Source organism: Dipteris shenzhenensis, chromosome 1, assembly GCF_047967505.1.
Source record: "Dipteris shenzhenensis isolate YYH24624 ecotype China chromosome 1, Dip_SZ_1.0, whole genome shotgun sequence".
Classification (NCBI taxonomy): domain Eukaryota; kingdom Viridiplantae; phylum Streptophyta; class Polypodiopsida; order Gleicheniales; family Dipteridaceae; genus Dipteris; species Dipteris shenzhenensis.
The window spans coordinates 43,050,836-43,066,112 of NC_141596.1; the positions used below are offsets into that span (position 1 = coordinate 43,050,836).

General features: G+C 40.0%; 1 protein-coding gene across 1 annotated transcript; it reads left to right on the forward strand.

The window, feature by feature from the left end:
* The first annotated feature begins 297 nt into the window (after window positions 1–297).
* LOC147905885 (protein CYPRO4-like) lies at window positions 298–3,485 on the forward strand. The gene is made up of 2 exons (XM_087375222.1): window positions 298–2,024; window positions 3,009–3,485. The coding sequence occupies exons 1-2, from the start codon at window positions 432–434 to the stop codon at window positions 3,282–3,284; spliced, it is 1,869 nt and encodes a 622-aa protein (XP_087231348.1). The 5' UTR covers window positions 298–431; the 3' UTR covers window positions 3,285–3,485.
* Window positions 3,486–15,277: the final 11,792 nt, after the last annotated feature.

Below are 15,277 nucleotides of genomic sequence, written 5' to 3' on the forward strand. Positions count from 1 at the left end.
ATTGAAAATCAACCACTTCTCTTAAATCAATTTTTCTCCATTGTTTTGCATGAATTGTTTCTTCATAATTATGCACCTTGGGCGAGGAAGGTCTGCCAACGAAAATACCCGTTTGTGTGGAGTGTCATTTCCCACTATTTGCATGGAGAGGTGAAGTTTTGTGAAATGCACAACCGCCTAAAATCATATCACACGTGTGCATTGCCGTGGAGCCCACGCAAGCATCTGTGCCGCTTCTCTTCCTAAGCAAGCTATTAATAAACTAAAGAGAAAAGAAAAAAGAAGGGGCCTTTTCATTGTCTCCCTCGCGAAACCGTCCATCGCGAGGACGCACCTTCACAACTCATCGGCTTTGCAGCCACACGCGACGCAGAAATTTGCGATCAACAGTACTTCATTTGGTTTTCGAAGCTTTCTGCAGCAGCGGCGATATGGGTGCTTCCCATAGCCGTGAGGGAAACCTTGACGATTCCGAGTCCGAAGCGGAAGAAGACGAGCAACCCTCCAGTGCTTCCTCCTCCAAATCCAACTCCCAGAGCTTCCATTCTGCCGGTGCTAGCTCGCAAGATGGCGCCGATCGGAGGGCCGATGTGCTCGAGTCCAAACTGGGAGACCTCTCTTTGCATGGCAAGAAAGGAGCCCAGGGACCCCAGAAGGCAAAGCTGTACCGTCATTTAGGCGGGAATACGCCTAAGGCTCAGTGGATTGTGGCGGACAAAATCATTCCATGGGAATTTGCGAGAGAGGGAGATGATGATGAAGACGACGACAGTGGAGAGGAGGACAGCTGGCGACAGAGCGGGAATAGGGGTTGGAAGAGCTGGCTACTTCTCGTCGGGTCGAAGGTCCGGGCTCGGGTGGATGAAAAGCTGCAAATGAAGTTTTTCGACGAGCAGCTGCGGGCTGATTTTGTGAATTTCGGAGTCTGGGCGCTCAAGTTTTCCAGTCCAGCGGACTACAGGGAATTTACTACTGAGTACAGAAACTGTCTGTTCGAGAACACTTACATGCTGGAAGCCACCGAGGAGAACAAGATCAAGGTGTTTGGGAAAGATTTCATGGGATGGGCGAAGCCAGAAGAAGCTGATGATTCTATTTGGGAAGATGCAGAAGACACTTTGGATGTGCCACCAGCCAGGCCGCTGAAAGAGGCTTTCGTAGAACCCTCCACAGGGTACATACAGAGCCTTACAATGGGCGCAATGGATCATAGCTTTCTGGTCAGCGCCAAAGGCATTGAGGCGGTGAGAAATTTGCCGTCCGGAGTCCATGGAAAGGGGGTTTCTGTTGCGTTTGGCAAGGAATTTGGGGCAGGAGATGGATCATCGACTCCCAAGAAGGCCATGCTTATGAAAGGGGAAAGCAATCTGATGGTCTTGAGTCCGGGGCAGGGCACACCGCAGGCCACCGGGGTGCATCAGCTCGACATTGGAACAGGCAAGATTGTAGCCCAGTGGAAATTCGAGAAGGATGGAACTCCTATAACGATGAGGGATGTTACAAATGAGAGTAAAAGTGCTCAGCTTGATCCGTCAGGGTCTACTTTCCTTGGTCTGGATGATAACAGGCTGTGCAGATGGGACATGAGGGATCGCCATGGAATGGTGCAGCAGATTTCTAGCCCCGTGTTAGATTGGGCAGAGGGTCACCAGTTCTCTCGAGGGACAAATTTCCGGTGTTTTGCCACTACTGGGGATGGATGTTGTGTTGTTGGTTCTAAAGATGGGAAAATACGCCTATATGGGACAACCTCCATGAGGATGGCCAAGACGGCTTTTCCTGGTTTGGGTTCTCCTATCACTCACGTTGATGTCACTTACGATGGAAAGTGGATTCTAGGCACCACCGATTCTTACATGATCCTCATCAGTGCGGTCTTCAGAGATAAGGATGGAAAGATGAAGACCGGCTTTACTGGCAGAATGGGCAGCAATATTGCAGCTCCAAGGCTACTGAAATTGAGTCCACTCGATGCACATCTCGCTGGCAAGAACTATAAATTTCAGAATGGTCAGTTCTCTTGGGTAAGTTTTTCATTCCATAGGGCAGATACTGGTTCTGCTAGGATTCTTAAGCTGCCTCTGCGACTTCATGTTAACGCACTGAAATTTTGTTTGAAGATGGTGATCAGTAGTAGCCTTTCTGGAGTTCTGCGAGAAACTCAGTATGGACGGGTTTATAATATGGTTTAATGCATGAGAGCATAAATATAGTTACACTAGGTGGGGATGTCATAATAGCTTGTGTGGAGTTCAAGGTTGTGGGTTATTGTCATGAGGTTGGACTTATCCTAGTCTTACAAAGGTATATTGTCATGAGGTTGGAACTGCACTATTTGTTTTCTTTTTGGAGGATGAATTTGTGCATATTGCTGTGCTCGTACATGATACTTGGTTCTGTCATTTATCTTTTTGTATTCGATGGATCCATGTCACATCAGCGAACAGCAGGAGACCAGTGAACTTACTGGATATGGAGCCACGAATTTGTCTATCCTTTATTTGGGTTATAAAGGTCTGGTATGACAACCTGAAGTTCTAATTCACTTTTAGGGCCCTTCCTAATGGCATCGTGTGCACTTTGCTTTGTAGGTAGAGATTTTTTCTACTGTTTTGTTAAGGCTTATGCTACAGACCATCAGCTGTCCTGCTGTCAGAGTCACCACTGTGATGCACAATTCTTTCTTGCATATGTTTTTTAGATTGCTCCGTATTTGGGAAGCTTGGCACAAGAGGCTTTGATCTTTCTGCTCTTGTTCAGAAACTTCGTTTCTCTTCTTTTAGATATCATGCTTTTAGTATGGTTTGACTTCTTGTAGATCTTGCTATGTTGTCAACGGTTATCGTGCACGATCACACATTGGTTTATTCAGAAACCTTGCTTCAGGCTATTAAATTCATACTTTTAAGTACGCCTGGGCACTTTTTATGAGGATTTTGCATGTTTTATCTTTAGGCACTCTCTTTCATTAGATTTTACATGATTGTAAACATCTGGTCTTTATGCAGATTACGGAAAGCGATAAGCAGGAGCGGCATCTTGTAGCCACAGTGGGAAATTTCACTGTGGTCTGGAATTTTCGGCGAGTGAAGGAGAGCAATCATGGATGCTATAAGGTCTCACAGGGTTTAAAGAGCTGCTATTGCTACAGAATCATTCCAAAAGAAGAGTCTATAGTGGACAGCAAGTTCATGCATGATAGCTACACTTCAAACTCGCCAGATGCACCACTGGTGGTGGCTACATCACAGAATGTCAGCTCTTTCAATGTGGATCGAGAGTAGGGTTGTGGCTTCTTCTCATAGTAGGATGATGTGACACTCTTGTACTTTTATGCTCACGTTGTTTAAGTTTTCCTGTTGTAAAAAAATTGTGGACAGACCCTGTCAACCTTCATGTATCTGGTTTTTTGAATTAACAAATGTCCCTGTTTTGAAGGGGCAAAGCTTATGATGCGCAGCCTCGGTTCTTTATCTATTGAAGGTGTGGTAGCATGTTTACTTATTTCCAAAGTCATCTTACTAGGCAGTCAATATAGGGGTTTTGTCAAAGGGAGACAAACAACAGCACGTCATCCTAATCTCATTGGTGAATGTAGAGTTGTGGTTACTTATTGCATTTACTTTTCAAAATTTCCTAAACCTTGAGGATAGGGTATTTGTTGATGATTGCAGTTGCCTAATTTGATTTCCATTGTCGCCCCCCCCCCCCCCCCCCCCCCCCCCCTTCCCGCGGCCGCGGCCAACACACACACAACAAAGTGTTTTTGAGCAGTTGCCTAATTTTGAATTGCATGATCTCTCCTCTCGCAGCTAAACACACAAACACATCGGGTTTCTTTGTTTGGGCTCTTGCTATCTTGCAATTACAGTGTACTTTTACAATGGTTTCAGAGAGAGTGATTGTCTTCCGAAGTTTATAAAATGATCAACTTCCACTGCTGGGTGCTAATGATTTTGCAGTTGATATTGGTTAGTCATTAGTTGGTTAAATAATTGGATTCTTTTGTTGGGCGCTTGCTATCTAAAGAGAGTGAATGTCTTCACCTCTGTTATGAGAAAGGAGTTTATAATGATCCTCTTCCAATGGTGGGTGCTAATGATGTTGCTGGTGATATTGGCTGAAAAAGTAGGTAGTATGCTTCCCTGGTTTGAGGGTGGAATGCCATGATATTTTGCCTTTTGGTGATCGCCATTGCCTTTTGACCCTAGATACAGAGAGTAAGATGTGTGTACAATTACAGTTGCCTGGAATTGTGGATAGATGAGGATCTACAAGGCATCATTGTTAACAGCAATTTAATGAGAGCAGTGTACATTATGGAGAACGCAGGTCTGAATCAACTGCCAATGATGAAGAGATTTGCTGTTTGCAGGTCTTGAACACGTCTCTTGTGCCTTATAATTTATGGTATGAATAAGCTGTCTTCCTGGAATCTACAGCTTACAAAGGTTATATTGTCTTCTTATTGCTTTTTGTTATTAGTGTTTTGTGTGAGAGAGAAAGAGAGAGAGAGGGAGAGGGCGAGGAGGGGGGAGAGAAGGAGAGAAGGGGGTGCTTGCATGCAGGCACATGCCTGTCGTGTGGATTATTCTGCAGGCACGGTGTGTGTGGATCACATTAGTTGAAATAAGGAGGTGTTTATATAGAAGACACGAAGGCGGTTAGAAGCTTCCGGTTGATTCGATGTATTTTGGCCGTCTCGCCTCACATTAATCATGCCATCCTCTCGAGCTAATTAATGATTTTATTTTTGGGAACGTTAGGGGTCCCTACTCATGCGCACACCACCACGTGAGCTAAAATTACTAGTTATATGCCCAAAATGAAATAAAGGAGGTGGAAATAGGGTGATATCTTAGTGAATGTACGCAATGGTCTTTTTTTCAAGCTTGTATGCCAAAGAAATAATAAATGTAAAGAGTTCTTTTAGTAGACAAAGGCATATTAGTGTCAAAGCGATATATTCCTCTCGACACAAAAAATGCTCGGTAGCTAGGCTACTTTGGCTTGTTGGTCTTTGCTTCTTGTTGCTCATTAGACCATCTGTTATGCTATAGTAGGTCAAGGCTTCACCAAATTTGTCTAGTATTAATATGGTCTAGGCCATTTTTGGGCAAACGGGCTTTCCACCATTGTGCTCCTTTGTGTTGATTTTAGGCTTTTTCTTAGTTTTCGATTTGCTGCTCGATTACACTTGAAAGGTCTTCAAAGTTGATTTTGTCGTCTTGACTAGCTTCTGATTTTTCCAAAATTGCTTGATGAAAGTTGCATAATCCTCTCCCTCTCAGCCTGCTCCCCCTTCCCTGCTACCCCACTCCCTCTACCCCGCTCCCTACCCCCGCTCCTTGACTCAGCCGTCCCTCTACCTCGCTCCCTACCCCCCGCCTCTACACTCTCTCCTCTACCCGCTCCCTACCCCTCGCCTCTACCCCTCGGCCTCTACCTCCCTCTCCTCTACCCCCCTCTCTCCTCTCCCGCTCAGCCTGTCCCCTCTTCAGATATCAAAAGTTTTCTACCAGTAAAGTACATCGTTCAATATCTCAAAGGCCCTTCTCGAACACAAGTTCTTTTAAATGAAGTTCTTCAACAACATCTTGTCAAAATGAAAGGATTTATTCAAACCATGTTTGAGTAGATTTAAAAACTAAAGAGCGTTTTCATGGTGATAGTTTTGGTCACACGAACTGTGTTTCTTGGAATCCAATCTATTCAAACCATGCTCAAGTACTGGCATTCCTCTTCTGGTATCTTTATTCGATGTCCAAACTCAAAGTGACAAATTGCCATTTTATTCGAACATCTTCAAATAAAGGCAACATTTTAGTGAACCATTTTCATTGACAAGTCAATTTTTTCAGGATTTATGAAGCTCGAGGGGTATCAACAAATTGAATCATTGGTCATGCTCAATTTTTGGCGAATCAGAATGATAGCAAGGCAATTAAGGATCGTTAAGATAACTCAAGTGATTTTATTGTAAAGGATTTCAACATCTGCATATTATGCATCTTCATCAACAAAAAAAGGACAATTGAAAGATTTTGTGGAAATTAAATCAACAATCTTGAAGGTGACATTTCAAACGTAGAACAATGTTTGCAACAACATCAATAGGTACGAAAATCAAGCTTAATAAAGTTATCCAAAAGATTAAAATTTGCACCAAGAAATCCTAAATCAAAAGAGGAAGATGTCATCCAAAAAAAGACAATTATGTCAACATCTTTGGTTCTTGCACACATGTGACAAAATCAATCATCAATAGGTGAAAGCATCAAAATCAATCATCAATAGGTGAAAGCATCAATGAAAGTTAGCACAAGTCCATGCAATTTGGAAAAAAGGAAGTTTTGGCAAATATCTGGAAAGTGAATTCTTCAACATTATTCATTTTTATCCAATCAATCAAAGTTTCCAGTATATTTGAAAGTAAGCCTTCTAGCATAGAAGTAAGCATTTTAAGTGATTCCAAAGGGTATGCCTTAATTAGTGTGAGCATTAATATAGACATGGGTATTCATTCAAAGAAGAGTTTGGGTAAGCCTATTTCAGAGAGCACCACAAGTATCAAGTTGGGTGAGCCTCCAATTGGGAGAACCACTATTAGTTGAAGTAAACCTCTATATGGGAGCACCTCTAATAAAACTATGGGTAGTCCTCTAGGAGTGAGCACCAAAAACATCATAAGAATTCAATAAGAAGCACCATTGTGGTGTACAAGCCTCTTATAGAGAATATTGCAATGAATAGTTGAGAAACATGGATAGGTGATACTCCATCTAAAAGGCTAGGTACATATGAAATCTAGTTCCAACATGTTAGGATCACAAAAAATGTAGAGGTCTTCACGTTTGAAACCCACCTAGCTTGTGGATTCCTAAACCATGAAGTGTCTTTTCTTTCTCTTTTGGCTTCCCTCTATAATCATGCCCCATGCCTAGTGTCACTTATGGAACTTCTAGTGGATGCGAGATGTCCACATGCGAGAGTCTTTCTCTCTTTGACCTCAACAATTGCATCCCTTCATTAATGCCTAGGCCTAGATTTTACGCTAAGACCTAGCCCTTTTCATTTGATGGTAGACCATCCTTTATTGCTCCACCTCTTAGACACTATCAGGCCCTCTTGGCTTTCTATCTTTCCATAACCAAGCCATAGGATTCCAACATTATGGTTGACATAACATTACCTTCCCCTTACAAATGCTTACATCCTTGAAAATAAAATTGGGATACCTCCTCTAAAGCCTTTCTTACCCTTTCCCATGTTGAAATCTCCTCAAGTCTATCCTTCCACTTCACTAGATATTCTTTGATATATATTGTATGTATTGTTCTTTTTTCTCCCCTATCTAAACTTTTCTTGGCTCATGTGGTAAAGATGGAGGCTTGATGAGTTCAACTAGAACTTCATTTCTAATGAGATTATTTTCATTGCCTAAATTCCTTTGACTCTTCTTATGATAGATGTACTCTACATACTTATGGTAAAACTAATTTGAAAATAAGCTTTCCAATCTTAAGTATTAGGAGTGGTCCATAAAAACCTAGGAGAACTTTGGGCATTTAGTATTTCTAAAGATTCTAGAACTTTGAAGATAGACTTTATCCTTTTCTTCAAATTCTAAATTTATATGGTAGCATCTTTATCTATTTTTTGAGACTTAGTAATGCTATCCTTGGCTAACTTAAGAATTTGTTTTACTTGAACCTTTTTTTTTCAAAAACCACTGCAATTGAGGCTCTATGTTGAAATCCACACATCATTATGAATGGATTGAAACCTATTGTTAAATGTTTGGCATTATTATATGCAAATTCTAATATGGGTAAATACCATTCCGAATTCATTTGCCTTTACACATATATGCCCCAAGCATATCCTCAATGACTTGATTGAACCTTTTAGTTTGATCACCACACTATAGAGGGTCCATTTCTCATATTAAAGGTAGTTTCTAATCTCCTAAAAATAGCCCTCCAAAAATGAATGTTAAATTTTCTATTTGGTCACTAACACTACTAGGCTAGTAGCCCATACAATCTCTATAAATATGTTCCACAAATAGATTTGCTAATTCAAGAGTTTTAGCCTCTTCATTGATTAGGATAAATTGAGCCATCTTGGTCAATGGATCCACGACTATGCACACAGAGTCATGCCCTCTCTATGTTCTAGATAATCCAACCCTAAAGTCCCAGGAGATACTTTCTAAATTGTAAGACAGAATTTCCAAAGGATGTAGCAGATTGCCTACCTTAAGACGTTTAGCTTTATTGATCTAACATTTTTGGCACTTCAATACATAATCTTGGATGTCCTTATTTATTCCAGTCCAAAATAATTATATTTTCAGAAGTGCATGTCTTGTGTATTCCTAGATACCCTACACTAGGACTATCATGAAACACAAGACTTTGGAGCCTAATATCATCATTATTTGGGACATGTACTCTACCTCTATAGAGTACCCATTATCAATATTATATATCTTCCACTTGAGCCCTTTATTACCAACTTGTGGTGTGCCACCATTACCATGTGACTCCTCAATCAAAGCTCCTTAACTCTTTGGTTCCATCTTCTATATTGTAGAAAACTAAGTACCATGCTCACATTTTCCTTTCAGGGACTCTAGGAAATTATTTTGGAATTGAGTAGAACTTGGAGTTTGGCTTAGGGAATCTGCTATCACTTTAAATTTCCCCTTCTGATATGTCAATTGAACATAAATTTCTGCATTAATTAAACGAATATGGCTTTTCTTCCTTTATTCTCTAGTAGTGCTGATTGCAAATCCATTGATACTTTCTTGATAAATCTGATCTCAAACTTAGCACCATAGAAATCCTATCCATTTCTTTGATGCATAAATCATAGCATACAACTCTGTCTCACATGTTGAGTAAGTCCATTGAGCATGGTCTAACTTCTTCCTTTGAAAATCAACAGTCGACCCCTTTATAGAAGTACTATGCTTACAACAAAATCACTAGCATCTATAGAGCATGAGTCAATGATGATTTTTAAACTCCTTCATTGAGTAGAAGAAACACCCAATACTAGATAGCATGCATTGTTGGTCCTACAAGCAAAAAAGGACATCAAATTCATGAGGATGCATATTGAAGTAGAGATAGAGCAAATATACCTTGGAATGGAAATTTTATGGATTAAACTAAGGAGAAAGTGAATGGTTTGACTAAAGATCAAAGCAAGCAAACCAAGCTGCTATGACTGAATAGTGATTGGGTAAAGGCCAAGGGGAAGTGGAAAGTAGCTCTTACCTCGCTATCAACATCATGTACTAGATTCCTAGTCCATCATAGATGGCACTAAACAAAGAAGATGGTCTCTGAGGAAGTGACATGATGGTGAACATAGGATCCACAAGTGTGAAAGGTGTCAAAAGTTTTGATATGATGTAATTGCACCTACCTCCTTTTGAGGTAAGTGTGAATGATTGTATTGTATATGCAAAGGGTAGTACCCACAGTGAATGTGAGACTTATACAGATGCAAAGGGTAGTACCCACTATGAATGTTAGACATGTATGTAAATGCAAAGGGTAGTACCCACTATGAATGCCATACATGTATATAAACTCCTAGATTCGTAGGATTTTGGTTCATTATTTTGCTATCAAGGCAACTTGTGTGTGTAGAGTGTATGATTTTCAATTCTAGTTTATTTATATAAGAAAGTAAAATTTTCTTTTTGTGTATATATCTCTCTTTCTCTCATTTTGCAATACATGGCCTTGCATACCTAGAAGGGAGTGAAGCACCACTATGTAGTACCAGCATTTGGACACAACAATTGATCCAAACATTACCAAGCAAGTATGATTATTTTATGGGTTTCTTTAGATTCTGCAAATGCTTCATCAACAAGCTCATGGGAGTACTTGAAGCAATTTATCAGCTAACTAAATTAGATATGACATTTGAATAGAGCAAAGCTAGAAGCAAAGAATTTCAGGTCTTGTAGGTGATGGTAATAAATGCACTAATCCTTAGAAATGCTAATTGGAATTTCCCTTCCCATGTGCATGCGAATGCATCTAAGTCCAAAATTTGGATCGATCTTCACATGTCTGAAGGGAAGTTGGATTTCTTAATCTACTATGCAAGCCAACTCAGTGGAGATGAACTATGAAACAATCAAATGAGAAGCCCTAGGAATAGTGTACAATGTCCAAACTTTTTTGCACTCTCTTAGGCAACCCATTTATCTTCTATGTGGATCAGCAGCACCATGCATTACTCTACCTAATAAAAATTTTTTATCATGAAGTTTGATGAAGGATCTAAATCTCTATAAGCCTAACATGATTTCTATTAACTTGTGGTCTGCCTCTCTCCAATCAATTGTGCCTCTCCTTCCAATACATTGAACTCTACGAAACAATTGTGGTCTACCTCCCTCGAATCAATCGTGCCTCTAGGCCCTTCCAATACATTGAACTCTACGAAATATCTACCATGACTTCGTACACCCTACAGAGCAGCCCTTTGCTCGTTGCCATCCATCCAACACCATTGTGTGTGAGAGAGCTCTGTACTCTTGAGTCTTGGCTCTAAATTATTCTTTGCTCATGAGCAACATCCCATCTATGACAATATTCTACAACCTCTGGGCTCCTACCACAGTGTGCAAAGGAACATCCGGATAAGGTTTTGCATTGCTAATGAAGCTATCGTGATAGAGGAGTTTGAAAAACACTGATTGTAGTTGGCTCATCCAAGGATTACGTATTCATGCACCCATAGAAACCACAATGATTCACTATATGATCATACCCACTTTGTACATCTCTAGTAAGAAACACCTCTAAGAGTCTGAGCAGGAGCTTATCCATAGAGCTTCAATGAGGATGGTGTTTGAACATTGAATGAAAGTAGTCTGCTTTATAAAATAAATTCTCATATAGCTTCATTTGGGAACATGAAAGGATGATCGGGCCACATTGAACTCATCGTCAAGGCCTTCATGAATTTGAAACCTCCTTTAAATTTGCTACAGTTGGGTCTGCATCCGTGTTTGTGATTTTCTTGTTATTGTAGTTGACTTATGATTGCTCTCAGAGGTGGCTAGATGGGTATATGCTTCTTTTAATTTTCTCTGACATCTTAGCATGGGCGGTGTCCTTTATGACAGTCTCACAGTAATTTTCAAAGATGTTGCAGCATAAATACTAGAACATCATGGCCAGCATGCCAAGAGTTTGTTGTACAGACCTCAAGAGTCAAAATTTTTAGTAGTGCTAAAGGAGTCTGCATTAGTAAACAACCATTATCTTTGTTCTAGCTTTCTTATAGTATGGAATTTATCATTATTGCATGCCTGGAATACATCTCTGCACCTCTGCGAATAGTTTGCAACAAAGGGGAGCTTATCAATTTTGCTTTAAGTGCCATGTCTTAGTTGGTAGAGGCAAAAAAAGGACCTATTCATGCTTGAGATTGCATATGTCTAGCAAAGCAACACTCAGAGGATAGGTAGGCTATTGTCAAGAGCATTTGCATGACTTGCCAGCACTCCTGGGTCCCTATTCTCAAATGGAGGACTTGAAGCTTGGAGTGGATCTCTACACAAGTAGAGAGTCAAAGAAATAATTTGGCAAAATTGATATAAAAGGCATGACAAAGATTTCTTTAAACTTACATATATGCATTCTATCCTACATCCTTGTCATTACTTAACTTCCTTTAAATAGGTTTCAAGTTGGTAACTATTGGAAGAGGATGAATAATTACTCATGCTAATGAGTGACCATGATTAATTTAAAAAAATATGACAACATGGTAATTTATAGTTATTTTTAAATAATAACAGGCACGTATGGTATGGTTTCATGAAATTATTATACTAGATTTCGCTGATTTGAGAAAAGATTAAGAGAAGAGAAACCATGTGAATACATAATGACTTCTATGCTAAGCAAGAGGGGGACACATGAATTTTAGCTAGGAAGTAACTACTACCAACTTTGATGATTTCTAACACAGATTGCTTTAGCACTACTACAACTCTTGACTCTTGAGGTCTACAAACTCTTGGCATGCAGGGATTGTTAATGAGACCACTATAATAGCTCTTCAACTCACAAACCTAATAAGAGCATCACAAATGAATCCATAATCTGCATATTTCATCAACCTCTCAATCATTTGTAACATCCCACGCTCTCTAGACTACGTTGTGCTGGAAACATAATGTTCAAAAACATAATATAGGCAATTATTCACGTTGATTTCCCATAAATACAAGCATACATAGAATCTGACAAGAGGACCAGTATATGTTAGGGAGCGCTTCTCCCACAGGTCCAATCTTTGTTGTAAGATAGGAGCAGCTTACCAACTCAAAACCAATTGCCTATTGTATTCACTAATTTAAACATTTTTTTCTACAATATAAGCCCCATATTTCTCTAAATACTTTGTGAGATGAATTTCATGTTTTCAACAAAAAAGGGATCTCCCAAATTCGAGTTATAGATCTAAAGTTATTGTAAAAATAGTGTCTGCTACTTTTTTTTGGGGAGGTGCAACAATGGTTTTTATCTGCATGCACTTACCCCACCCCTTCACTGGCTTATGTACCATTAGTTCCATAATCAACAACCACTTTCTATCATCATGCAAATAAGCATCTAGTCCTAGCATGCAAAACATGACCTAAGATGTACAATAATATTAGTTTTGCCTAGTTCCTACCACTAGCAATTCAAAATTGGGCTCCTTGCCCATCCCTCAGCTATAGGCATTCATGTCCAATAGTATCCTTTTGATTTGCCTTGTTTTACTTCTATATCAAAAGGAAATATACCCTTCCTTTTGTACTAGTTGCATTGCCTCGACCCATTTACATCCAAGCATATTTGAGTCTCTTGTCCCTGGGTCTTCAAAGTCTGCAACCCATGTTTTAATCTCTCCAATATGCCTGTCATCTTCAAATCCAACTCTCCAATAGATTCCTCAAAGCCCCAATCAAGAACCTCTTGGTTATAAGTGGTGTGTGCATACACGCCTCTATTTGGGAACTTTGCATAAGATGCATCATCCATTGAGTCATGTGGCATCATCTAAGATTTTGTAATTGCACATGATCTAGAAAGATATCTTTCTGTCAAAGGCATCCAACCCATAAGATTGCTCTTGCAGTACATCCATAGTATCAAGAATCTTCAACCCTTTGGTCCTGCATGGAAGTTGCTACAACAGGCTCTCTGGCAAAGACATTAACATTGGATAGTAATGAGAAGGTTTCACTGCCTCCCTATTCTTCATTATCATCCTTATTGTCCTCACATCTTGTTTGCAGTGACACTATCTTTTCATCAATATGGGATTGATATGGCTCATGCCCATCCTGTTTGTTAGACTTCAATATCTATGGAAATTCTTTCTTGTTAATCCTCTGTAACTGTCTCTACCTCATGGACTAGCTACATGAATGCATCCCAAGCATGTACCTCTCCATTATGTTAAGCATCTATCACATTCAAATGATCTTCTTTCATCTTCATTGTCCTCACATCTTGTTTGCACTGGAACTATCTTTTCATCAATATGGGATTGATACGGCCACCCTGTTTGTTAGACTTCAATATCTATGGGGGTGTAGTAGGGGTGTCTACATCAATGATGCTAAGAGATTATTCAAAAGCAACCCCTATGAAGGAACATCAAGTACTAAACCAAGACAAGGTGGAGGGCACGAGGAATAAAGGACACACTATGAAACAAAAATCAAAGCTACACAAGAATCCGAGGTGTGAATGGAGCAACAACAAAACAAATCAAGGAGCTCCAAGAGCAGGAAATACGTGAAATGTTCTCCAAGGAGGAGCCCACCAAATTAGATCTAGAGCTCCATTTGAATTAAAGTGGCACGTGGCATCAATGAATTGATCTTGGCACCGAAGATTGTGAATAAGAAATACTACAAGATGCATTGAGTGTTAGAGGTGGAGGCCACAAAAATCTTCAACTCTTGTGCAAAACATTGAGTTATTGGTGGTAGGATGGACTAGAAACACTCACCAATTGATACCAGAAGCAATAAAGGGAGATCCAAGTTATAAGGGCAAGGCTTGAGAAAGAGTTGGGACAAATATTGAACCCTTAAATTGATATATCAAGGACTTAAGGCAAGAAATGAACACCCTAGATAAGTGAAGAAAATAGTTGACCAAAGAGAATACGAGCAGAGGGTAGCGCAAAGTGGAAAGCAATTGCGTCCGATTGACCAACTTACTATAGCAAAGGCCCATTGCCCAAAACAAGTGGGTGTGTGCATGTGCATCCATAAGTGCAGATGTGCACACGTGTGTGTGTTTGTGTGTGCACATACGTACATCATGTGTGTGTGTGTGTGTGTATGTGTGTGTGCGTACGCGTGTGCACACATGTGCATGTGCAAATACATATACATATGCATACACGTACACATACACATACACATACACATACACATACACATACACATACACATACACATACACATACACATACACATACACATACACACACATATGCATATGCATATGCATATGCTTATGAAGTAAAGAGGCACGCAACACCAATGAAATGACATTGAAGTGAAGATTGGACAAGTACTCGGTGAGTCAAGCTGACTCCCAAACTTCCACCACCCTCCCCTATGAGGTTAATAGGGAGTTTGAAATCATAATGGATTCTAGAGGTACCTGGGTTATTAATAGAAAACAAGAGCTTGTCTCCTCTGAATTTTCAAGAGGATGGTGATGGATTTTCGCAAGTAGCCACACAGAAAAAAAAGGGTTATATTCTTAATACATTAAAAGTGGAGTTCCTGTTTCATCCAAGGAGTTCAAGTTCGACAATTGCTAGATGTTGAACAAAATGGCCCAAGTGCTGAAGTTGCAGAAAGATCAAATCCATATGGGAAGGCAAAGGCCAGGAAGATTGGAAAATTGTTAAAAAAGAATTAAAGGACCCTCAAAAATCTGATCAATAGAAGAAGGGAGAGGCCGACAGTAGCAGCAGCGAGGAAGAGTAAAGTGGGCCAATCCCACTTGGGCTTCAACAGCACGGCCCACTTCAAAATTATTTTGGGTAAGTACCTCTTCTTTCACTCTTTTAGTATGTAATTTTGGGTAGCATGTCAATCACTAAAGCTAATGTGTATGGGCCAAGAATGCACGGATGAGGAGTACATGTATGCATACAACAACAATATGAAAGCTCTAATGAACCTACTCGCAAAGAGAGGAGAATTTGTACC

Excerpts from the sequence above, each read along its gene's own strand:
- LOC147905885 (XM_087375222.1), top strand. The coding sequence starts at position 432 with ATGGGTGCTTCCCATAGCCGTGAGGGAAACCTTGACGATTCCGAGTCC. Across the intron at positions 2,025-3,008 it reads AGAATGGTCAGTTCTCTTGG|ATTACGGAAAGCGATAAGCA; the intron begins GTAAGTTTTTCA and ends GTCTTTATGCAG.